The 26,882-nt window shown below is 39.2% G+C and overlaps 1 protein-coding gene across 1 annotated transcript; it reads left to right on the forward strand.

The window, feature by feature from the left end:
- Positions 1–11,234: 11,234 nt before the first annotated feature.
- Positions 11,235–18,900, forward strand: LOC144710190 (choline/ethanolaminephosphotransferase 1-like). The gene is made up of 19 exons (XM_078583884.1): positions 11,235–11,350; positions 11,415–11,551; positions 11,926–11,935; positions 12,037–12,087; positions 12,411–12,488; positions 12,704–12,779; positions 12,891–12,913; positions 12,998–13,098; positions 15,079–15,173; positions 15,254–15,322; positions 16,304–16,373; positions 16,863–16,926; positions 17,461–17,501; positions 17,593–17,677; positions 17,787–17,849; positions 18,254–18,312; positions 18,409–18,461; positions 18,553–18,625; positions 18,704–18,900. The coding sequence occupies exons 2-19, from the start codon at positions 11,415–11,417 to the stop codon at positions 18,723–18,725; spliced, it is 1,170 nt and encodes a 389-aa protein (XP_078440010.1). The 5' UTR covers positions 11,235–11,350; the 3' UTR covers positions 18,726–18,900.
- Positions 18,901–26,882: the final 7,982 nt, after the last annotated feature.

The raw sequence follows: 26,882 nt of genomic DNA on the forward strand, positions 1-26,882 counted from the left end.
AGGTCATTGTACCATTCTTGACCTATAAAACTACATTAGATTGTGGAAAAAGATATCTTTCACCGCTGACTTTGAATTGCCTATTCGAAATAAAAAAATGACTAAGGGGAAGATCCTCCCTCTTCATCTTGGTTCTCCTTGTTCTCTCAGTCATCGGCGGTGACAGAGATGTGGCACGAAGGGAGATTAGGAAGAGAGAAGGGTGGAAGAGGGAGAAGAACTCGTGAGCTAAACGAGGAAGACGACGACGCCATTGAGCGAGGAGATCTGAATCCCCCCCGATCATCCACTCGACGACATAGTTTGGTAAGTCACAAATTTGATTCACCTAAGTATTATCTCGATAAAAAAATTAATTAGATTTGACCAAAATTTTATAAAAATCATTTTTAGTCATCTGAGCATTTTGTCAAACATGTGATATGTGTGGCTTCGACACTAACTTTTAATAAGTCTTTTTAAATACTTTTAGACCAGTTAAAAATATATAAAAACACTTAGAAAGTTATACTTATTATTCTACATACCTCCTAGATAAAAATATATTAAAAATTGATTAGTTCCCTTTAAAAATACACTATCAATCCGTTTTCTTCTTCTAGGCATTTTGTCAAACAGCTTGTGTGCAAGATTTGAATCTTAAAATTACTCTACCAGAAAACTTATAAATAATATATAAAAAACTCCTAAAATCATTAATATACCTATACTACCTCAATATAAAATTTGAAGTCTAAATAAAATATATAGGGGGAATTCTCTTTACAAAAACCTAGTTAAACTCAATAATATTCATCATTCATTTAATTACCTATTAGTATTATCCTATTAGATCCTTCCTCCCTATTCTCCCAGCTCATTAGTTAATTATACCTCTAAGAGAAATCTCTGTGGATACAACCTTAATCAACATTGTACAACTCTGAGCAAGTTTACAAATTTAAAAAAAATATGACTGAAGCAAAAATAATAACAACGACAAATTTAAAACCCCATTTTTGCTCCGTCAAATATCTAAACTAGACAGATAAGTCAAATTTGAACATTCACCAACCTCAAGGTTCGGCATTTTACAAAAAAATAAAATAAAATAAAATAACTTTCGGCGTTTTACTAAAATGCAGTTATCCAGAATATTCATAATGGACCTATATAAGAAATATGGAAATATTGATGACCAAATCTCTTGACAGAGATTCAAATCTTTAATTCTTTTGGCTCCTGAAATGATTCATCATGATTAACACGTGTATAACCTCTAGGCATTCCATGCAATCATTAGCATGCCAACTATGATCATATTCTATCAATAAATGTTGCCATTGCACCAAGAGGGAGTTGGATTATCATGTTACGATTTAGTGATTGAAAAACACATATCAATGAAAAAAAGGGGTGATCAATTAATAATTGTTATATAAACCAAAGTAAACGCATAATACATGTATTTTTTCACCAATGCCTTTCTCTTTTGGAAAGTGTCTTCAAGTGGTTCACTTGCTGACCTCTAGAAATATCCATGCAATCAAGGGCATGTTGAATCTCCTCTTCTCCTTTTTCTTCTCCAAGTCTTCTTGAAGATATAGTTGATCTTCCCACCATCAATACCTTCTAGTGGGGAGAGTGGAGAGTGAGAGAAAGAAGAGGGGGGGGAGAGGGGGGGGGGTACTCAGGTATGGTTGGTATGGGCACCTAAGGTGGGTGCACCCTATTAATACTTGAAAACTTTTAATAAAAGTCCATGTGAATAAAGTATATATACCATTGTACACTAATCTTACGTGTGTGACCCCCTATGCCCATGTATCAATCTAATAAGTAACATTTATGGCCCAATAAAAGTTATCGATTAACTCTATCAACATATAAATTAACTACAAATGATCAATTTATCACAATCAATAGGTTAAATATCTATTTTGTGGGGTGCCAAGATACACATCATGCTCCAGTAGATACAAAATAGTTTTTGAACTCTTTTTTGTATTCTATATCATCATTGATCGTCAGGTATACATAATCCTTCCACTACGCTAGACCCTTTAATGACGTAGGGTATGATTTGTCATCAAACCCCAATATGTCATTCAGTTAGTATGATGTGTAATATGGACCATTGGAGAATGCATTCTCCAATATCTCCACTATCTTGCCAGAGATTTGATACATCTTCTTCGCAAAGTTTGCATCCTTTTATACCAAGGGTGCATGATCCCATTTTGACCACTCAATCACCTTCGCGTATTTTTTGATATGTTCGAGCAAAGACAAATTTGAATCCCATGATTAGAGAGTAGTATATCTTGGTCAAAATATAACCATCCATGTACAAGATATCCTTGGTATCTTAGGTCAACGGAGCACTTATAGAACTGGGACATGAATCAACCTAATTGACATTTATGTATAATACCATTAAGGGAGTCATACTAACCACTTTAATTAAATATTTTGCTAAAGAATACCGAACATCTGTTCTCGGTGTATCCAAACTTATGGCAACATAATCATCCATGCTTATTATATAAGTAGGATCAGATAGTGTTATTCTTTCCATATAGTTCAATATCAATCTTGAGTATCCATATAATATTAATATTTAGAATACATGTTTGCATACTAGTGAGCATTGTAATAATTCACTAACTCATTGCACACATTAGTGGACTTTGTTATAAACATCGCATGATAATATTAATGAATGAATATTAATTTTGGTGAAGTTAAACCAATCACGAATTATGATTACACTGATGACGACATAAATATACATCAATGAGGAGAATACCGAAGGGGAGATACAAGAGCATCCAAAGAAACACTTTCATGTCTATATTTCTTTTAGGAACTGATATTATTTTATGCTTTGGGATTTGTTTTTGGAAAGGCCATGTAACTTAAGTAGATCACATAACACATGATAAACCTAAAATGTGTGGCCCTCTAGGCCAATGTATTGGTTTAATTAATGACTCCATAAGTCCAATATCTCATAATTGAATAAATTAAGTACTTAACTATATCCAATTTATATATTAATTAATCTAAATTTGACTTAACCCAATCACTAGGTTTATTTGCCAAAAATGTGATTTGCCAAGGGACACAATGTGCTAGAAAGTATAAATGAGTTCATTACCTTTTTCATGGAATATTTTTGTCAAAAATTAACATGTACACATGATCCCTCAAATGAATGAAACTCCTAGAATGACTTGGGGTATGGTAAACTATCAAACCCATTATGCGTCATTATAGTAAGCATTGATGCATTTAAGAAGTCACATAAAAAATCTGTTATAGGCATTTCAAGGCCTTGCTCAAGGACTTTATTCCATCATCTTACTTGAGTTCTCTCATTTTATTCCATCATCTTACTTGACCACATAATCACTTTACAGACTTGTCGCCATATCCAAGTTAAGTATGTTTGGAATCTCAAGATTAGGAACTATCATATGTTTTTGGAGTCCCAAGTTCATGGAAAACTTACACAATCATGGTATTAATCAACTTGTTTAATATTTAGGAGTAAAACCATCAATGGATGCATACAGGTACATTTAATGGAAATTTCCCCTAAAGCACTAATTATCGATTTTTTGTGTCTTCACACAAATGGTTAGGCAATCAACCATATTCATAACACAAAACTGGAGTATAAGTGGCGATTATTTTTGGATATTTTGATATCCTTCTTGAATATATCATGAATAGGAATGTTTAAAATGTGTTTAAAGATGAATAACCATTTAGTATGATTTAATCATAGTTCACTTGTCATTGCATATATCCTTCGATGTCATTAAAAACATGTTGCTTATATAGTAATGAATATATTTATATTTATGAATTCTAAATTTGACATGTATTGTGTAATTTGCTTGTCATCCATGCATTATTCAATCAGTTGTTTTATTCAAGCATCCAACAATATGTAAATAAAATTCAACCTTAATTAATCTATTATAAATGAAGGGCAATAAATGAGTTGATTCAAAAGGAAGTATGAATTTATTAATATTCAATATTAGGCGACAAATATTCATTTTTAGCATATACTTTATAGTAGTATATTATGGAAGTTTGTGATATCAAATAAGGTAAGATACTAATACAAAAATGACATAATACGATTAAATAGCATAATATGATTTTACCTCATTAGCAATTTGGCAGTAGTTAGTGTTGTAGGCGTGGGCGGGAAAGTTGTAGCTAGGGAAGGACACGATCAGTTCTTGGTCTGTTTTTACCGAAAGCATAAACCTAGACCTGAAGTTCGGTCCGGTTTCGGTCCGGACCGGTCTTCCATCTGTCATGTTGACTAGTCACTGTTAAAGTGAATGTTAAGGTGACTTGGTTGTCTCACTGCATCCAACTAGACTTCATCTAAGTGTAGCCTCATTTGGCTAGGAATTGTTGGATAATGAGAGAGCGGGAGAGAGAAAGAGAGGAATATAAGTAGAGAGTGAAAAAATGTGAGAATGAGAGGGGAAGAGAGTGAGACTAAGATAGTGCAATCAGAGAGAATGCCAGGGGAGAGAGTGAGAGGGCAGGTAAGAAGGAGAGTACAAGAGGGAGAGAGGAAAAGAGTGAGGGAGCGAGAGGTGAAAGTGAGAGAAAGAAAGGGAGAGGGCGCAGATGCAAGGGAGAGAGTTCAATAGGGAGAGAGTATGCAAGGGAGAGAGGGAGAGGGAGCATACGCGAGGGAGAGATTTCAATAGGGAGAGAGTATGCAAGGGAGAGAGGGAGAGGGAGCAGGTGAGGGAGAGTTCAATAGGGAGAGAGTGCACAAGGGAGAGAGGGAGAGGGAGCAGGCGAGGGAGAGAGTTCAATAGGGAGAGGGTGCAGACGAAAGAGAGGAAGAGGGTGCAGACGAAAGGGAGAGAGGGAGAGAGTGTGTGAGAGAGAATGAGAGACAGAAAGCAAAAGAGAGAGGCCGAGAGGAAGAGAGGGGTAGAGCGAGAGGGGAAGAGAGGGTGATAGAGAGAAGGAGAGTGGGGGCGAGTGAGGAAGAGAAGGTGACGGAGAGGGCCAGAGAGGGAGGGAGAGAGGAAAAGAGAACAAGAAGAGAGAGGGAGAGGGAGAGTGGGAGAGAGTGAGAGAGATAGAGGGGAAGGAAATGTGAGAGCAAAAGAGAGGGTGAGAAGGAGGGAGAGCAAAAGAGAGGGAGAGTGAGAATGGAACAGAGGGAGAGAGAAAGAGAGAGCAAGAGGGGGAAGATATAGATAACAAAAAAGAGAGTGGGGATGAGAACAAGCAGGAGAGATGTGAGAGAGAGAGGTAGAGAGAACGGGCAGAAGAAAGGGAGAGAGGATGATAGAGAGAGAGGGAGAGAGAACGAGATAGAAAGAGGAAGAGAGTGAGAGGGAGAGAGAACAAGAAGAAAAGAGGTAGAGAGTGAGAGTTGCCAAAGAGAGAGAGGGAGAGATGGGGAGAATGAGAGAGGGAGAGAGGGTGAGAGAGATAAAAGGGAGGGAGAATGATTGAAAGAAAGAGGGAGAGAGAATGAGCGAAAGAGAGGGGAAGAAAAGAGGGGAAAGAGGAAGGGAGTGAGAGAGAGGGAGAGGTAGCAGGTGAGTGGGGGGGGGGGGGGATGGCTTCGGTCCAGTTAGATGTGTGAACTGGACCCTGACCAAGAGGTTCAGTCAGCCCTAAAAAGGCTGACCGAAGGTCAGGTTCTTTCTGGTTTGACCAAAATTTGGTCCGGTCGTATCCTTCCTTAATTGTAGCCTTTGTCTACCAAGTTGTTAAGCAAGCTATAATCACAAACTACTTGGTTCTTGTCGGTGTAAATTACATTCAGTGGTGCTTGGCATGCATATAACGAATGTCAGTGCATTGTGTGGCCACACATATTTTTGGAGCTGGTGAGGTTAGGTAGGTTAAAAGGAGGTTTATTTTTTGATTTTCTAGGTCAAGAACTGAGATATCTAATGGGGTCTTTAAGAGAGAAAAAGTGGATTGGGGAAGAGAGAAATAGTATGAAAAATGGACGGGGATGACGGATAAGGATCAATTTTAAGTTTCTAATGTGTTGATGTTTGTGTCTTGAGACCTCATAATCTCTTTTACCTTGTACCCTAAAATTTTTGGCAGGTACATGACTTGCCTTTATCATCAAGTAAAAACTACGAAGGAGTATCTTCCTAATTTCATTCCAAGTTTTATTTTATTTCTATAATTTTGTAGATTTTTCTTTCAGGGCTAATGAGAACATTCTAATTTTGGGAACTTTTGGGTTCTATAGGTATAGATCTGGATAAACAAATCAAAATGATCCGCAACAAAAGACTTAAACACAATCGTAACGACATCGATAAAACATGAAATGAGGAACACGTGCATAGATCGCATCCGTGATTTCTTGGATCACAGAACAAGATGAGTCGAGCTGCTCAAATGTGTAGCATTTAGATGTATCCACGCGCTCCTCGACGCATTGAATTTCCTCCACCCTAACAAATTCTGTTCATGCTCCGTCGTCGTTGTTACGGCGTCCCGATCTCATTGGGCGTGGAGAGGAGGTGTGGGGAGAAGGGAGAATAAGGGAAAATGTGCTCAACAATTCTGGAATGGGTGAATTTCATTCAAGGCCTTCCCCAATTTATGCTAAGTAGGTATTTTTCATAAAACCCCTAAAACTTAAGTATATCTTCCGACGTCCAAAATACCATTTGGGTGTGACCCTCTAGGCCCATGTATGAGTTTAGTTAATAACTCGATCTGACCAATAACCTTTATTGGCGTTCTAAATTAATAAACTATATCATCATATAGATTAATTAATATCATATCGATTTAACCCAATCGACAGGTTGAGTCTCCAACATGTGGGGTGCCAAGCTACACCTCGTGCTCTAGAAAATATAAAGGAGTGTGTATCGACTCACTCATGGAACCTTTACATCATCGGTTACTTTATACCTATGGTCCCTTATCCAATTGACACTCCTAAGATGACTTAGGGTATAGTCAATTGTCAAACCCTAATCAATAATCCGAGTTAGCATTGATGCATTCGAAAATCATCAGATAACTTTCTCCGATATTTCATTGATTTGGCCAAGGACTTTATCACATTGTCTTCCTTGAGCTGTCACCTCTTATACCGAGGGTGGACAATCCCATATTGACCACTTAATCATCTTCGTGAACTTCTTGATGCACCCGAACTAAGAACGTTTAGAATCCCACATTTAGAGACTCATTGACCATGGTCAAAGTACAACTGTCCGTCCATAAGACATCTTTTGTGTCTAAGGTCTAAGGACCACTTACACGACTGTGACGTGAATCAAACTGATTGAAAATTTGGTATAATACCATTCAGGGATTCAGGGATTCGTACAGAACAATTCAATCAACTATTTTCACTAAAGAGCACCCACTATCTATACTTAGTGTCTCCACACTAATGGATGTGGGACCAACCATACCCATCATACGAGTGAGGCTAGAGAGTGTTGTTCTATCTGGCTATGTCGATATTATTCTCGAGTATCCTTCGAGTGGGAATACTTAGAATATATGCTTAAAGACTAGTGATCTCCATATTACGATCTCATCATAATTTAGTAAGTAAGATCATGTATTCATGGACTTCATTATAAGCATCACATGTGCACTATAAGGAATATGTTCTATCAATGAAAACGAAACGATATATGGAACGTGTGACTGGCTTGTCGACCACATATATTTCCATCAAGAATATCACTAGATATTCAAGGGATGTTATATGAATCACAAATCTCTCAATATTCATATAGATACATGTATGCTTTTTGTTCACTTCGCCATAAATGAAGGTAAGAATGATTTAGATGGGATGATAACGCATAAACCATTGGGTTTTTTTGGTTGGAAATTTACACTTTTTATGCATTAAAGTAAACACAAATGAGTGTTGTTAACCTCTAAATGATTTAACCATTTTTTAGGGTGATTTTTTTATTTTTGTGTATTTATTCATATTTTTGAGGAATTTTCCAACATCATATTATTAAAGAACTCAATTTTATGTCTCAAATATAATTTTTGAATTTTTGAATTTCATCGTTCCCTATGGAGATGATCTGTACTTGTCACTAGCTAAAATTAATAATTACATGCTTATATTTTTATTGAATAATCTCAAAAGTAGCAATGCCAAATTAAAACCCTAATTTTTCAGTTTTATTAAGGAGGGGGACAGAGTGAGAGGGAGGGGAAAGAGAGATAGGAGGATGGAGAAAGAGAGTGATAGGGAAAGAGAAAGAGATTGAGAGGAGAGTGAAATAGAGAGAAGTGGGTAAAGTGAAAGAGACATAGGTGGGGAGAGGGAGAGAGGGGGATGGAAAGAGAGGGAGATTAAAAATGGGATAGTGAAAGAGAGACAGAGGCAGTTAGATGGAGAAAGAGATTGAGAGAGAGTTAGAGGGGGAGAGATGAGAGGTAAAAAGTGAGAGATTGAGGGAGAGAGGGAGGAAGAGACAGTAAAAGAGGGAGAGAGAGACTTTGAGGTGTATAGAGCGAGAGGTAAAAGGAGACAAATTGAGGGAGGGAGAGAGAAGGAGACAATACAATGAGGGAGAGAGAGAATTAGAGGGTGATAGAGCGAGTATAAAGAAAGATATAGATGGAGGAAGGGAGAAAGTGACAATACAAAGAGGGAGAGAGAGGCTTAAAGGGGGAGAGAGCAAGACGTAAAAAGAGATAGATTGGAGGTAGAGAGAAAGAGACAAAACAAAGAGGGAGATTATATATATATATATAAATAAAAGAGAGAGAGATTGAGGGATAGAGAGAGAGAGGAGGAGGAGAACGAGATAGGCGGAGAGAGAGGGAGAGAATGAATCAGTGAGATGGAGGGAGGGAGGGAGAGAGAAACACAGAATGTATTTATTGGACCATTTTGTTTGAACTACACATTTATTATGATGTTTACATAATTTAAAAGCCCGATAACTTTTAAATTCAAAAGATGATTTAACATTCTGAAGTTTAAAGGGGTGAAACATTTTTGAGTTTAATTCTTCTCTCAAGTTTGTTGTTTTATATTTGTAGGACTGAATTTAAACTTAAATAAATACGAAAAAAGAGACAAAAATAAGAAGAAAAAATGGTTTTAGCTGTAGCATCAATTCATGACCTAGTTAGGCGCAACCGAGCTCAAGCCAGCCACATGAAGTCATTACTTTCAACATCAGCAAACGACGCATGAATATGAGAAATATTTTAACAATTCCTTCAATATAAACATTTGATTCCCCAAGATTCTACTTTCATAATATAATATCATGAGCTGAATATTCATTCATATAATTTTCATGGGAATATGAATCATTATCATTCATAAAGTCCCTTAGATCAATTTTGATTCCTCATCCCACAACTTCTGGTGAGGGAATAGGGGGACATTAATGTTTTGATTGTAGATCCTTGTTAATTTATTCTCCAAAAAGACCTTTTCCCTTTTCTGTTCCTTGTCCATTTATGTTATCATCATGATTTTTTTCAAAATGACTGGATAATTCATTTCCAAGTACTGATCTAGGTTCTGAGTAGCAGATCGCACAGGAAATGATTTAAATGCATAGTTTTGAGTATATCTTGAGTGGAGACTTGACCATTCATTCTGTTGCTGGCACTTCTATATTCCTTGATATATCTTCTTCCTCTTTAGATCTTCATCATCCATCCTCATTCCCTCAAGGTGGGTCATATTTTGTTCATGCCTCCTTTTCACTATTTTATCATCCTCCTGGAATTACCTTATTAACTCTAGCAGAGCGTTAAACAATTGATCATTGGAAGGATCATAACAATGGGAAAGATCTTGAGGATTACAAGAAGGATAAGTCACGTATGGTCCATCTTTATGCTCTATATCATAATGACACACATAAGGATATTCATGCTTTGGAATAAACGTGAAAAAATTAGGTTTTAAAGAATGACTTATATTTTCCAAAGATTTCTGCATATGATGACTGAAAATAAAATACTTTTCTATTGTTATTGCAACCATATTCAGAAAATGATGAATACTCATGGGTGTTTGTAAAAGGTATAAAGTCATAATGCGAGAATGGATGTTAGAGGATGAATGATAATCTTCAGAAATTTAATTTCTATAATTTTTATGGAATTTAACTTCCTCTTATAGATAAAACAACGATCATGATAATTATTTTCATGCCATGAATGTTGACTCTCATTTTTCCCATAATAAATAGAAAACATTCCTGCATATGCATGTATATTTATTTGTTTTTGAAAATGTACGAGATAAAATAAATTAAAAAGCATTAAGCGACCAGGCAAATAATCCACCTAGTTGGTGCTTCCTCGTCCTTTTTTTATTGAAATTCTTCAGTTTCCTTAAATGAAAATGAGATAAGGAGAAACTTCTGAACCTAAAAAATCAGAATGCAAAATTATCCTTGATTTCCCTATAAAGAGACCATTTAATACATCCAAATTCAGGGATTTTTGTCGTTGTTATAATGCAGACTTAAAATAATATTTATACTAAGAAATAATATTCATACTTATACTTAATGTTCAATAATCAGTATACGGTAAGTATTGGTCTGATCCACAGGGAGGCAGAAATTCCATTTGGAAATTTCGAACTTGGTAATGACAGAAATATTAGTTTAGGATTTTATACAATTTATATTCAAGCAGGTCAATTCAATAGTTATAGCACCAATAGGTGGGGGTATAAATAAGGAGCGGTCCTAAAAACTCCTTTTGGATCATTAGATATCGCCCCGAGGACTTGGATGATTCAAGATGATGATTGACTCATCGATCCATCAAGTTGGGCCGCGGATGACCTAACATTAAATGTGAACCACAACGCCATTAGATGCGAAGACCCACATGACTGTTCTTCTCTTGGGTAAATGGCTCAGATCTCGTCATCAAAAGGGACTTCTTATAATTCAAATAATGCAATAAAATAATGCACACACCATGTGTCTGCTCTCCTAATAAAATAATGCAAATAATAATAGATTAACTGGTGCCATTTAAATCGCCTTTTTCTTCAAATTCCCACTGCGCCACGTTTCCAGCAATTAAAAACAATTAATTATCAAACTTTAATATTCCAAAATTAACGGGGTGATACGCAAGGGTACACCGGATGCGATGATATCGACCGTCCGATCGCTGACCCTTAATCGGACGTTTCAGATGTCTCGAAACCGCCAAGGTGGATGATCAGTTTAAATACTTTCTTCCTTGTCTGATCAAAATCCGATCTTACGAGTTCTTCGATCTGAGATAGATTTCTCGTCATCAAAATCCATTGGTTGAATCGATTTGTGTAACCGAAAGCCCGTGTCTTTGTACCATTGTAAGTCGATCGAACCCTAGTTCTCTTGTTTTATTATCATTTTTGACGTTTCTTTGGATTTCAGATGGGATATATCGGTAATCATGGGATTGCAGCACTGCACAAGTATAAGTATAGCGGCGTAGACAAGTCTGTGCTTGCCAAATATTTCTTTCAGCCATTCTGGAGCTATTGCGTTAATCTGTTTCCTCTATGGATGCCGTACGTTTACCTACCCGATAGGGTATAATTGCTTTTGCTTTCTTCTGTTTCTCGGTGGTTTTTTCATTTGTTTAAACTATCACGAAAGAGTACGATTGAGCTTTAGAAGGAAAAAATGAAAGGCATTAATTTAATTTAATGAATGGATTCGATCTGAAATTAACCGTGTGACGGAGTTTGTGAGTGGAAAAACCAACCTTTCATCTCTGTTTAGCACCAAGTCAGTTCAAGTGGGGAAATTGTGCCAGATATGTAACAAATTTTTTTCCGTTAATAAAATTTCTGGACAAAGATTAGTTTCTAGAAGCTTTTATTTATTACATTTTGACACTTTTTACTTCTTTTGTTTGCATGATTTGGCTGTGCTTCTCCAGACCTAATCTGGTGAGTCTTATTTTTCTTCATTAGAAATCTTTTATACATTACTTCACAGTTTTTCTTCTTTCAACAAGTTTTCATTACTCTGTTTTGATCGTATTCTTCAGATCACACTCACTGGGTTTGTGTTCCTTATGACGTCTGCTTTGCTTGGTTATGTAAGTGCACATAACTTTACTCGCTCTCTCTTTTCATTTTATTTTATGTCTTTCAAAAATACGAGGAAGTTTATTTCTAATTTAGTTAATTTCATGACGTTTATAAGATATGGGCATCTTCCTAATCAATTTGAGCGTTATGAATATCATTTTTATTAAATCTTTATGAATATCAAAGCATCATTGAGCTGTATGCGGCTAGAAACTCCTTTCCGCTATTGGAAAAGTTGAAAGAAAATCCCTATCTTTGATCTGCTGAGCTGTGATCCTTGGCTCCTGGCAGATACTTTATCTGCTCTAACTCTTTTTCGGCTAACTTGCAGATTTATTCTCCAAAACTGGATACTGCACCCCCCAGATGGGTGCACTTAGCTCATAGTTTGCTACTCTTCCTCTACCAGGTTGGTCATGGGTTTTTTTTGGTCTTTCTGGGGGCATCAAATCATCATGCCAGAGAAAAATAAGTTATGCGTCATATGATTTTGAAACCGTCGATTTTCTTCCTGAATTTTTAAATTTTCTTAGGAGTTAAGTATTATGATTGTACAAAAATACTTGAAAATGGAGAGACCTCTTCTAATTTTTTATTAGGCTTCGGCTAATTGTTGCTGTACAGACTTTTGATGCGGTTGATGGAAAACAAGCGAGACGTACTAGCTCATCCAGTCCATTGGGAGAACTCTTCGATCATGGTTGTGGCCCATCTTATCAGACCTTACCTAAATTTGTATTTTTTGCTATAAAAAAATTGTACTTATAGCACGTGCCAAAGAAATTTGCTAATTTTTGTTTTGCACTTGCAGGATGTGATGCACTTGCTTGTTTTGTAAGCTGCCTAAACTTTTTGGTCTAAAGTCTCGAAATATGACATTTTCTCACGTTATTATTGTCTCCAATCTTTGTCTCACAGTTGGAAAGCTTAGCTTTTGGGAGTACTGCCATATGCGGGAGGGCCACGTTTTGGTTTTGGATGCTTTCAGCCGTTCCATTTTATTTCGCGACGTGGGAGCAGTGAGTTACTTTTGATTTGCATTCATTTTGTCTGACTAGGGTTCGTAGAATTGAGTGTCTTATTAATGTCTTTGAAATGGGCTAGTCTAAATACCTGCTAGAGCAAAGTAAAATAGGGAAGTGTAAAAAAGGAAAGCTCTGAAGGTCTGATATGGACCAAACATAGCGATCCCTAATGACAGAAATTTGGCTTTACCACTGGATCTGGCCACCACCTGTTGTTTCGTACTCATCCAGTTGACCAAGCTCCCAACCACCAAGGCACAATATCTTGACGTTGACCGGCAATCTATGACAGAGCCAACTTAGTTGGGGTCTGTATAATATGTTCACCGCCTTGAAATTGGCCTTGCAGAAGTGGATGCCCTGACTACGAGTCTTGTTGGGGACCAAACATAGCGATGAACTGGCTCAGCTATTTGGCAGAGGATGTGAAGAAGAGGATGCAGTACACTGCTTTTAGATGTACTTCAAAAAGATGTGCATGAACTGGCTCAGCTATTTGGCAGCAAAAGCAATGTCAGGTTGGTTGCGAGTTAAAGGTATTAACTTCCCTCAAACGTCGCAATTTACCAGAGGACCGCCAGCTCCAATACTCAACTTTGCATTTGGATCAATAGGTTTTCGTGCTAGTTGACCAATTTTCTGCTACAAGTGCAAGGTTTATTTATGATGGGAGACAAATAGACCATTCCGAGAATATGCCACCTCCATCCCCAAGAATATTGTTTTGCACCCTGGGGATTTGATGCCGAATTCAATATCTAGGGATGTGCTGAGTCGCTTGGCATCCACTGGGTTATTCCTAGTTATGATAATATCATCCACATAGACAATCAGAACTGTCAATCCGGACGAGTCATGCTTGAAGAGGGTATGATCACCATTACTTTTCTTATATCCTTGTTGCTTCATAGCCAGGTAAATCTGCCAAAACACATGTGAGATGACTGCTTGAGGCCATAGAGGACCTATTTTAAACTCGTAGACCATACCCAGTTTGTCTTAATCAACAGTTTTATATATAAAAAACAAACCAATATCCATAACTATTCCTTTGAGAGTAAGTGAGCAACCAATATCTACAGCTTATCTCCTAGGTGACATTAATAGAGTCTTCATGGACAGTTCATGCAACACGTCTTTAAGAACCACCAGTCCAGTTATACAATACAGCCAACATTGAGACGTTCTTCCCAGAACTTAGAACCGTCAGACTGCCATCACATTTGACACAAATGATGAATTTGTGATTATATGGAGTCCTGTGATCGACAAAAAATTAACAGTCGATGCTTCAGAGTGAACTTCCTTTCCAAATCTGCATTTTCTATAAGCCAGTAGTGATCAACCTCCACCACAGTGCTTCGAAATGACATGTATACTCCATGATACCTGTCACCCTGAGTCAGCTTCTGGGTCTTATCAATAAGAGCATGCATACTCCATGATAGACCTGTCACCCTGAGACGTGTAGGACATTTATGTACTTAACGTTCATAATTATTTATCACAACGGGAGGGTCACTGATTTTGTGTCATCTCTCCTATCTTTCTTCAAAGAGAAATATTGCTCAACTATCTTTATTTTACGTAATGGAGGAATTTCTTCATAAAAAAAACATCATGGAGGATTTATGATGGAATGTCCAATTTAAAATTTGGGCATGAAAGCCTTCCATTTTTCTTGACTACCTTATGCATACCACAGTTGTATGGAAGATTGTGAGTGATGATCAATTGGATGCTCCTTTTGCACGATCAAGCTACATCACAACTATTGTTGGGCAAGAACCTTCAGTACGTGGAAGTTCTTGAGGGCTGTTCTGTATCTTTCTCCCTATCTCCTCTTCCTCAATTACTCCCCATCTTTAGATTTCTTCATCTCCGTGAGAAATTATTCTTCTTTATAGGATTTTGTGCGGTTGCTAATCCCTGGATTTTCTGCGGTTGCTAATCCCTGGATTTTATGCTGTCCAGCTTTTTTACCCATACCCTTATTCTTCCCGAGATAAATGGGCCCACGGAAGGCCTCATGCTGATCTACGTATCCCATTTTCTTACTTTCTTTGTTGGTAAGTAGCTCAAATTCCTCTGATCTACGAAGGATCCACTGTTGCCCTGATTTTGATTGACTTAATTATCGTACTGCCAGGTGCCGAGTGGTGGGCGCAGGACTTCAGGAGATCTGTTCCGTTTCTAAATTGGATACCGGGAAATTATGGTTTGACTCTTTTCTAAGTGATAGAATTCATTATGAACGCAGTGACTTTAACCCCTTGCTTGTTCTTTTTGATTATGAAACCTATACATCGTATTAGGTTGAGATTTTGAGTTCAGAATCCAATTAATTACTATGGGGTCAGTGTAAAAAGTTCCTATGACATAGAGATAGAATATTTTTGTTCATATTTTTGCATTGGTTGGCGGAAATTATGCATCTTTAATATTGATCTCTGTCACATGTTAACATATTATTTCAAAAAGAGCTTCAGACATCATTTCATTTTTCAAGGTCAAGGCAAATATTTGTTAAACAATTAATTGCTTCCACAAGGAAATTGTTAAGATCCTTATGAATACCGTTGGATCTATATATTGAGGTAACTCTGGAAAATAGAATAAGTGTGATGAACTGACACGCCTGTACTTGATCGAAGAATGATAGCCGGAAATCTCAATAGATCAAATGCGAGTCTTGCGTTTGATCTCAGAAATCACTTTGTAGAACAATCGTCGAGAGTTTGAAGAATTTCATGAAAACCAGAAGTACACACGAAATAAGGGAAATAGAAGGCTCCCTGGATCGGAAGACGTGCTGTCCAGATCGGGCAGCACCGCGCGAGGAGAATCTCCTGACGACTTGCCGAAGACGGCTAACACTTCTTGACACTTTCAGCTCCTTTTTCCCCTATATTTATAGTCTTCCGCTCCCAGCATTTTTCCCCCGCTTTTTATTCAAATTGTCCCCACGTGGACTCATCCCGCACGTGTGGTGAGATGGGAATTCCCCATTCTTCTCTTCTTGGTTTGATATACTCGTGGTAGAGACTTATCAGAAATAAAGGAGCTAATTGATGGAGCGTACCCATTCTGGGTCCATTTAGCATGTTCACCTTTGACCAATGAAATATGTTCTTGGTTGTTTATACGAAATCCATTGTCTGTCTTCACTAAGTGGTTATTGTCTTCATTTATGGTTCAGAAATCCCATTTTATGGAGTCGTGATCGTTCTCATGTTGCTTTTCGCCGTCTTCCCGACAGTTGGAGCTAAGTATGTTAAACTTTATTCTGTTCGCATTTTAGCATTGTAGCCGCTCTACAAAATTTTTTACTGAGCTCAGAAATGTAGTACCATAACTTTCTACCTCTTCTGAAAACCATGTTTTTCATCGATTCCTTTAATGATGTGCTTCAACAATGACTATTTGATGATGTTTCAAAGAATCCTTTAATTCTTGATTATTTCGTGAACTAGTTATCATTTTTTATTTCGTGTATATATCATGAGATGCTTTTGAAGCATTCATTTCTATGAGCTTTAATCATACGTTTGAAATACTTGTTTGATGATGTATCAGAGAATCCCTATTTCTTCTTTCAACAAAAAAACGACTCCCTATTTCTCAAGTATTTCGTAATGTAGCCATTGTTAATTACTTCTGCCCCCGGTCACCTGGTGTAATCGAGCTTTATAGTAAAAAAAGAGGAGTCACGAAATCTCCTCTGACCTTAACCTTGATTATCTCATGTTCTTTACCAGCATCAGTAACGTCCGCAAAGTTGTTGAAGCAAGAAAAGGAAGCATGCTACTAGCATTAGCAATGGTACGGGTTTCAATTATTTCAGTTCTGTCATATGGGAGGCTAGGATATGAGTCTTTGAGGAAACCATCTTTATTCCGTACGAGCGCTACTAATCACTTTTTGCGTATGGTCTTTCTCCAAAAATATAGACCAGATCTAAGTGTTGCCTTAGTAAAAATTTAAGAAAAATATGTAAGAAGCAAAGATAAATGACTATCTCCTACTTCCCAAAGTTGCCGGCTTCAATGGGGCCTGTTAGAAGTTGGCCTTTCCCAAGGTTCCTTTCCCGATATAAGGGTAGGCAACTGGAAGAATCCTGATTGGGATCGCGTCAGATGTAACTCGATTGTTTGTGGAATGGACATCGTTGAAAGAGGACAAGGGAACTGGACCCCTTCAATATTACTTCTTCGCTGCTCTTCTAAAGGGAGCATGCAGTAAGGGGATTCATTTGGAATGCCCCTGGTAGCTGAAATGCCCCTAGTTGCCAAGGAGGGCTGCTAATCGTATCAAGAACCTTTTAGTTTAATTGAACACGGGTCTCTTTTTTGTCAGCTGTTCCCGTTTGGTGTGCTCGTGGGGGGAGTCCTAGTCTGGTAATCTTGTCTTCTAATCTTCTTATCAGCGTCTGTTCTTCTCTGCCATTGATGACACGATTCCCTTTCTTTTACTGTTCTGCAATTCTAGGTCGTTCCTGTCTCCTGATGATATAATGAAGAACAACCCGCACCTGCTTCTCATAGGAACCGGGTTGGCCTTTGGTTTTCTAGTGGTGGGTGAAATGTGATCTTGAATGCTTGTGCTAGTTATCGTTTTTGTGTACTTCTCTTTGCTATCTGTTGTAGATATATTTCTGATTCCTCAGCTGCTCTCTTGTTCAGGGGAGGATGATCTTGGCTCATCTCTGCGATGAACCCAAGGGCTTGAAAACAGGGATGTGCGTGGTAATGGCCTTGAACCATATATTGAATAATTTTTAACTAATTTCAGCTTCTCGAGTTTCTTTTCACCCTCCCCTTTAAGTTAGTCTCTATCGTGATCAAGGTTAAGAGATCGATTGGATCCATCCGTCAATCAATCTTATCCACATTTGATCCGACCGCTGGATCAATCAACTTTTTTGATCAGGGGTCTATCTGACCCTCAATCAATGGGGTTGATCATCAATCGGTTGAACATTGATCGGTTGAATCAATCCAGGTCGTTTGATTCAATCTAGATCCGGCTGATCCAATCCCATTGCCGAACCCTACCTCCCCGCTCAAAATTTGGTAGTCTTCTCTCTTTCTATAAGGTTCATTCAGTGTTGTTAAAGTGGTTGACTCTTCTTTAATCTACCTGTGTACAGTCATTGCTTTATCTTCCCCTGGGGATTGCTAACGCACTTACGGCCACACTAAATGGGGGGTAAGCTTATTGTTCCTCGAATCGTAATCATCCTTTTCTAGATCGTTATTCCGTGGTAAAAACATCAAAACCTAATTCAACTCCTTTTTGTGGCAGGGAACCACTTTTCAGTGAGACTGTGGTTCTTATAGGCTACTGTGCTTTCACAGGTTGACTTTCTATGCAAGACCTCATACGGATTGATTTTCCACTGCCTTGCTGCTCCGTTGAGTTTCTTTTCTTGTTTTTCTGTTAAACCAGTCAGTCTTTACCTGCATTTCGCCACGTCTGTAATCAGCGACATCACTACGGCCTTGGGCATTTCCTGTTTCAGGTTCCTCATTTTCAAAATAAATAATGTTGTTTTAAAAACTAAAAAAAACAATATCACAATTGCCTCTTTGTCTCGCAGGATTACTCGGAAAGAAGCTTAGACGAAGGACACTGGTTTCCGGCAGAAATCGGATTCTTGGCCGTGTTGCATTCTTCATATGGAGGACAACTCGACGTTGCTCGGCTAACAAAAAAGATAAAATCGCACTTTTTCTTTTGGAAATGTTTTAGATGTCTAAATTATCCAAAGATTATTCAATCTATATTTTTCTAGCATATATATGCGTGGTGAGTTGGGGCCCTGAGTTGAAGCCAATCGATGGCCGCGTAATCAGTCCAACTGGCATCTTAAGACAGTGACATGTCTAGAGCTCTAGCCATATAAAACAAGCTAGATAAACCTGGTGATCCGGGGCCAGTCATAAAGCCTTTGAATTCATGAGTTGTGGAGACCACTTACCAGCAGGTGAAGTAGCAACGGTTACTCAACCGAAGTAATTTTCTTTCCTTTGTGGAGATGCTTGGACGTCGCACCCTGTAATGTCGATGTCTGCCGACGAAGCATCCTGGATTTTTTCTTTTTAAAATACCTCTGCTATAGCTTAACTGTTGGACTCATGCTCTGTTTCTTTTTCCTCCATATTTCCTATATGAACTTAAAGATGATGTGAAGTCTGCTTCGGTGAATTGTGAGTTGAATCTTCTTCTTGATTCACCCTAGTGTTCTATCCCGCTCGTCTTTGTGTTTTAACTGCTGGTAATGGATATAGGACTTCTGATGGCCAGTTTGAGATATTGACTTATAGAGCTACCTGATTTTACCATATTGTTGATAGGGAAAAGAGCTGTCTGTTAGAGTCCTGATGAGATAACTGATTCTTGAAATTTTAGGGTTATAAATACCCCCGTGTAAGGTCATTAGAGGGACTTTGATGAATGATTACCCTGAGGTTTCTTGGCACGAGTAGTTGTATCCGGCTTTCGTGAGGGCAAGAACTCCCGATTCGGAGGTTCTTGAGAGTTTGTTCTCCTCTCCTATTCTCCTCTCTATCCCTCGTCCCGTTTCTTGATTTTGTTAGATCTCCATGGGGATTGTAGCACTGTCACCATCCTTAAAATTTCTGGATTTAAGATTTGAATCAACCGCGTGAATTTTCTGTCACCTTATTCTCTTTACGTTTACATCATTAGGAAAATTTTCCCTATTGTAGTGCATCAATGAGCCATTCACCTGTTAATATCCATAATAATTCACCTGTTAGTTGGTCAAGTTCTGTCCCTTGGTATCCTTGTTCTTCTCGTAGAAGTCCATATCTTCTTAGTTTTTATGGAGGTATCTTTTTGAACGTTTTTCTCTGATTATTTCCTCCATTCTCATCAGTTTGCAGGTTTTTCCTGGGGTTTCTATGCTAACTAAACAATATCACCATGTTGATATTGCTGTGCGACAGTATTGCCACTGGTCTGACTTTCTTGATTCCCTGGTCCCTGATTCAGCCATGATCTGAATTTAGAAATTGAAAGAAATGTTATAGATGCAAAATCTTGAATGTTAATAGACCTTCAGAATGTGTTATTTAATATGCAGAATGTGTTAGTTTTTATGGAAGTATAGGCATCCTTGAGCATGTTGCAATCTGCTAATCTGAAATCAGCAAAGGTTTCTTGGAAGGCTGCCTGAGCAAAAAGGTTTGTAGAATTAATGAGGTCCCTATGGTGCCCCATACAGACTTTTTACAGATGTAAAATATCTCCTGCAAATCAATGAAACTCATCAGCAGTTCCTTTACATGAAATATTAGGAATTCATAGTTTCTTTCTTAATATCAACATGTAGAATTTTCCAGCCAGAATCGACATAATCACACACTTGATCCTTTATCTGAGATAGCACTTTTCATATCTAACATAATCACACACTTGATCCCAAAAGCATTCTTAGTCGCTTGTAATAACCCTGAAAATTTGAAACTTGGAATAACTTAATGGTCATTTTGAAATGGTTTATTTCAAATAAACTTGTAATCTCAACTTTGTAACAAATTATTTTTTCATGTCATACATCAATAAATTAACAGTGCTAGAATAAATTAAGGGTGAGAGATGAGTTTTTTAGTTAGACAGAGAATGTAAGAATCAATGTGAGTAGGTTTAAGAGAGGAAGGGGTGACTATTGTTAACATGTGCACTAAAAATGTAAGAAAAAAATCTTTGGGAGAGTTCTTGAAGGGATACAAAAACATGCAGTTGAATTTCAAACAATGTAGATAAACTAGTGGAAAATTGAAAGTGGACGAAATCATCTCAATTATTCTACTAAAAGAAACGCAAATCAATTGTTCTGAGTTGAGAAAAAACTGAGGGGCAATAAAAAGACCCATGGTTATAAAATATATACTTTTTTTGGGGCAAAAAATGAGGTACTGGGTACGGCCAACCCAAGGGTTGTGCCCATAGACCAATCCAGCCATGCCTTGGACGCCACCCAGGGAGGTCTTATATATTTAGTGAAGTATTTATAAGCATTGGGATTACAAGTTTATTTGAAATAAACCTACGCCCGTAGGGTCCGAGTGAAGGTGTGGAGCAAGCGTAAATGTCCCAATTACACCTGGACCCTACTCGCCCATGTCCATGATGCAAAAAAGAAAAATATACAAAGGTGATACCGGTGAAGCTCCAGGGAAAGGCTGCGGGCGCCCATAGCATGCTCGTGTCCCACATAGGTGGCGATGTATGGAGTATAAACAATCCTCACGCCATCATTAGATATCATCGTAGGGGTGCCCATAGGCTACAACAGTTGGGCAAGAGGTCGCACACTCCCACCTTTAGTGCTCTATGCAATACACCAAGCGTGGGGGTTAATATTTGATAGGATGCGACGCGTGGGGAGAGCGGGCAAGCCAAGGCTCTCAACGCGATGGTTGGCGCGAGCAACCGGAGGAAGGTCCTGCCAAGTGATGTATAGGGAAGGGACATGAGAGCTTACCACATAGTTGGCAAGGGCATCCGCTTTCTGGTTCCCCTCCCGCAACTAATGGTGAATGCTGGCCAAGTGTGGGTGACATCGCATGATGTGTTGCTAGACTCTCTGGAGATGCCATGGGAGCACGAGCCTGCACGGAACATGTTGCCCATCAATTGTGAGTCCGATTCTAGGATGACATTGTGAAGGTTTCACTCCTTGTAGAGGAGCAAGCTATCACGTATCGCCATAGCTTTGGCTGGCGAATTAGTCTTTACTCCACATAAAGATGAGAAAGCATATATATATTTTATTGGCAAAATCACAGTGTCGGTTACGTCCAACCCTGCGGTTGTGCCCGTAGACCGATCCATCCGTGCCCTGGATGCCACCCAGGGGTGTTTATTGTTAAAATGTAGTGTTTTTCATCATTTTTAGGCGTGGAGCGAGCGTACATGTCCCAATTACACATGAACCCTACTCGCCCACGCCCATGTTGCAGGAAGGGAAAGGTACATTGGTGTTACTTAGTGAAGGTCGAGAGATGGTCACTCGTGCCAGCAGGAGTTGGGAGAGCCTCATCGCGACACAAAAGCGGAGTGCGTAGTCTGCCCTGCCGTTCACAGATGTCATTGTGGAGGTGCGCGACCTAAGGAACTCTCAGGCGAGAGAAAGCAAAAATATAAAATATGTACATTTTAGAAGCTGTATGTTCCAAAAAGAAAGATAACCAAAATTGAGGGAAATGGTCGTTTTTAAAGAAACCCATTTCGCTAAAAGAAATTAGTCAATTTGACAAAACGATACAGAGAGGCTCATCACATCATGTGGACCTTATAGAAGATTCAAATCATAAAAAATTACACAAAGCAGTTCCAATTGGCCAACAATATGGTTATGACTCAATTTATAAATCCATGACAAGAGGCATAGTGCCATCACAAAATTGGAAAATATAAGGGAAAGAAAGAGAGGAGCCATTTCAATGTATTCTATTCATGGAAACATTACACTTAACAATTATTTACACATAATTTTTGGTTAATAACATTATATTTTTATGTAGTTATAAATAATAAGGCCTCCAAGCCACTTACACAAAGATAGGAAATTATTTATATAACAAATGTGATAAAAATGTAAGTCTAAAGATACATCAAGTGATGAATTCTTATGAGATCATAATATCGTAAACTGGTGGCGACGACGTCAACGCATCGACACCGGACGCGCCACCACCGTCATCCGATGTCGACATTGCTGTTGAAGACACGCCGCCACCGTTACCCGACCAAGTCAACGCGCCAACATCAAGCACGTCTCCACCTAAACACGCCCTTTCACGCATCATGACACGTCACCAACGACACATCAAGAACTGCCCCTTGACGTGACATAAAACCACGTGGCCCGTCTTTATTTTTATTTTATTAACTGTATTTTTCTCTTTCCTCCAAGGCCTATATGTATAGGCCAATGTTCCAAGAAACAGTTAGGCAAGTCATAATTCATGAATTGAGTTCTTTACTCTTCTTGGAGGACTTTCCCTAGCCTCCTCCTCCCTTACCCTGATTGTCGCTGTCGCCGCTGCCACCACTCCTCATCGTCATTCCCTTCGTCGCCCTCCTCGCCTGCGCAAGTCGCCCCTCCACTCGCATATGCCATCCTCGAAGCCCCGCAGATGGCCTGGCTAAGGTCGCCAGCGCGGGCCGTTGTCCCCGACGGCTCGCACCTTGGCTGCCCGCGTAGGCAGCCAACCGGCCACCCACGCCAGGGCTACGCCTGCGCAGGCAGCCAGCCAACCGCCCGCGTCAGGGCTGCTGGCGCCCGCGCACGCGAGTGCCCACCGGCGCCAGTGCATGCCAGCGCCCGTCGACACCAGCGCCCGCGCACGCAAGTGCTTGCCAGCGCCCGCCGGCGCTCGCGCACGCCACCGCCTGCTCACGCCAGCGCCCGCCGACGCCGCGCACGCCAGCACTCGCTGGCGCCCGTGCATACCCAACAGCCTTATTTGTCATCAGTCTGCATTCGCCGCTCGTCCACCATGTTCATCGCCAGGGCCGCTCAACGCCCATAACTCCCAGTTATTTGTCCAGTGGGCCATACAACACCTGGATCACCGAGCCTCGTCACAAACAGAATTTCCCGCATCTTCATCACACACTTCGATGTCGAGGTACTCCTGAACTCTTTGGTGTCGTGTGTTCTTCCACCGCCGCCATCGGATATGTTTTTGGATTTCTTGGAATTTCAACAACTTAGTGGATTAGGTCTTCTCGTGAGTTTTCTCGCGAACGTGAATTCGAAGGTATTGGATTTGGTGCTTCGGCATTGTCGTGGTGGTTGAAGACATTACTCCCACCCTCGACGAGGAAAGGGGCTGCACCACCATTATTTCATCGGATTTGAGTTTTTCGAAATCGATCATGTGGGTTTGTGGTCTGTTTTATCCCTCCTATCCTCAACCAATTCCTCCACCCCGTATCCATTGTCATCCATCCCGTCTCATTTAGTCATCAACATCCATCCCTCTAGTTGTCCTGCATCATAAACACTAATGTTTAAGCACAAATCCTAGCATTCATATACATAGAATATTTGAGAAAGACAACAAAATATTTGAATATAGGCAAACCATTTAGTCCCACTCATTTGATTATTATTAATCGATAATGGGTACTCTTTAGGGAATGAGTTCACAAAAATAATATAGTCCCTCGAGAGTATTATATCTTACTATCAATTAGGGTGATTAATGTCACGGTTATGTAAGTGGCGATGGAAATATATGTTGCCGAGAAGTCAATCACACATTCCACATCTTGGTCATTGTTCACTAATACAATGTATTCATAGTAGTCCATTGTGATGCTTATAACAAAGTTCATGAATACATGATACGACTTTGTAAATGATGATGATATCATAATTCAAAGATCACTAGTATTTAAACATGCATTACAAATGCTCATATTCAAAGGAAACATGAGAAGTACATTAGAAATATCTGGATAGAATAACATTACATACTCTCAATTAGGGTTCACTATTTTGGACTGTGGACTAGTTAGACGAGACCAGGATGGTCAGTCCTCCATTCTAGGGTGGACCAGATTGTCCATTTGGAACTGGTCTGAGATTCAAACAGAAGCGTGAACGGATTTAGTCAACCTCCTCTTTTCTAGTTCGTGCTCGACACAACCTGATGGAAATATATGCGGCCGACAAGCCAATCACACGTTCCACATCTCATTCCATATTCATTAATAGAACATATTCATTATAGTGCACGTGTGATGCGTATAATGAAGTCCATGAATACATGATCAGACTTAGTGAATTATGATGAGATCGTAATGCGGAGATCACTAGTCTTTAAGCATGTGTTCTAAACATTCCTATTCGAAGGATACGTGAGAAGGACATCAAAATATCCGGATAGAACAACACTATCTAGCCTCACTCATATGATGAGTATGGACGGTCCCGTAGCCATTAGTGTGGCAACACTAAGGATAGATAGTGGGTGCTCTTTAGTGGAAAGAGTTCACTGAATTGATCTGTACAAATCCCTGAATGGTATTATACCGAACTGTCAATCAGGTTGATTCACGTCACGGTTCTGTAAGTGGTCCTTAGACCTGAGACACCAAAGACGTCTTGTAGACGGACGGTTGTACTTTGGATATGGCCAACAAGTCTCTAATCATGGGATTCTAAACTGTCTTAGTTTGGGTGCATCAAGAAGTTCACGAAGGCGATTGAGTGGTCAAGATGGGATCCTCCACCCTTGGTATAATAGGTGACAGCTCAAGGAAGATGATGCAATGAAGTCCTTGGCCAAGGCAGTGAAATATCGGAGAAGAGTTCTCCGATGATTTCCGAATGCATCAATACTAACTCAGATGACCGATTAGGGTTTGACAGTTGACCATACCCTAAGTCGTCCAAGGAGCGTCTAGACGATGAGGGATTATACATACACAGTAACTGATGATGAACAGGTTCCATGAGTGAGTCGATACACACTCCTTTGTATCGTCTAGGACACGAGGTGTAGCTTGGCACCCCACGTGTTGGAGTCTCGACCTATCGATTGGGTTAAATCGATCTGATGTTAATTAATCTATATGATGATATAGTTAATTAATTTGGAAGGCCAATAAAGGTTATTGGGCCGTTGGAGTCGTTAACTAGACTGATACATGGGCCTAGAGGGTCACACGCAAATGGTCTTTTGGACGTTGGAAGATATACTTAAGTTTTGGGGGTTTTTATGAAAAATACCCACTTAGTATAAATAGGGGAAGGCCCTGAACAAAATTCACCCAGGCCAGAATTGGTCAGGGGCCTTTCCCCTTCTTCTCCACTCTCCCCACACCCCCTCTCCATCCCTGACGTGATCGGGACGATGTAACAACGCCGACGGAGAAAGAATGGGGCTTGTCAACGAGAAGGAGGAGATCCGACGCGCCGAGGACCGCGTGGATACGTCTAGAGGCTGCACACTTGAGCAGCTCGACTCGTCTCGCTCCGGGATCGAAGAAATCACGAATGAGATTCGTGCAAAGGTACATTGTTTCAATGTTTTTGTTGATGTTGTTCGATTCGCAAAAAGGACTTCCGCTGCGCATCGTTTTGTTCTGTTCATCCAGATCTAGGCCTCTATAGAACCCAACACAACCCCCTCCCCTGCCGCACCATCCCCCCACAAAAAAATCTCATCCCCTTTCTCCCCCCACCCTCTCTTCCTTTCTTCTTTTGTTTTTCTTTCTTCATTTTCTTCTTCATTTTCTCTTGCTCCTCTTCCTATTTTATTCATTTGTTTTCTTCTTCTACTTTGGTTCTTCCTTTTTTCTTCTATGCTTATTATTTTATTAATATTTTCATCTTACTTTCTTATCCTTCTCCTTTTCTTTTCTTCTTCTTATTATTATTCTTCTTCTTTGTTGTTAATTATTTTGATCTTCCTTTCTTCTTATTTTCATATTTGTGTCTTCTTCTTCTTTTTCATCTTCCTTTTTTCTTGGTTTTTTATTCGTCTCTTTTTTTAAATTTTTTTTCTTCTTCTCCTATTCTTCCGGTCCTACTCTTCTATTCTTGTTCATATTCTTTTATTCATCTTTCTTCTTCTTTATTTATTATTTATTTTGTCTTATTTTCTCTTCTTTTTCATCCCATTTTTTACTCTTATTCTTTGACATTGACCAGCCAATACTATTGGAGGGGAACTCATTAGGAGCAGACCGGGAAAAGACGAGCAGACCGAAACCAGAGAGAATTTTAGATA

The sequence above is a fragment of the Wolffia australiana genome, chromosome 12, assembly GCF_029677425.1.
Source record: "Wolffia australiana isolate 7733 chromosome 12, ASM2967742v1".
In the NCBI taxonomy this organism is placed as follows: Eukaryota; Viridiplantae; Streptophyta; class Magnoliopsida; order Alismatales; family Araceae; genus Wolffia; species Wolffia australiana.

What these genes read in the sequence shown, in the direction of transcription:
- LOC144710190 (XM_078583884.1), top strand. Translation starts at nt 11,415, where the DNA reads ATGGGATATATCGGTAATCATGGGATTGCAGCACTGCACAAGTATAAG. An exon ending in GTGATGCACTTGCTTGTTTT is followed by an intron (nt 12,914 to 12,997) that starts GTAAGCTGCCTA and finishes TTTGTCTCACAG; the next exon opens with TTGGAAAGCTTAGCTTTTGG. An exon ending in TGGCCTTTGGTTTTCTAGTG is followed by an intron (nt 17,678 to 17,786) that starts GTGGGTGAAATG and finishes TCTCTTGTTCAG; the next exon opens with GGGAGGATGATCTTGGCTCA.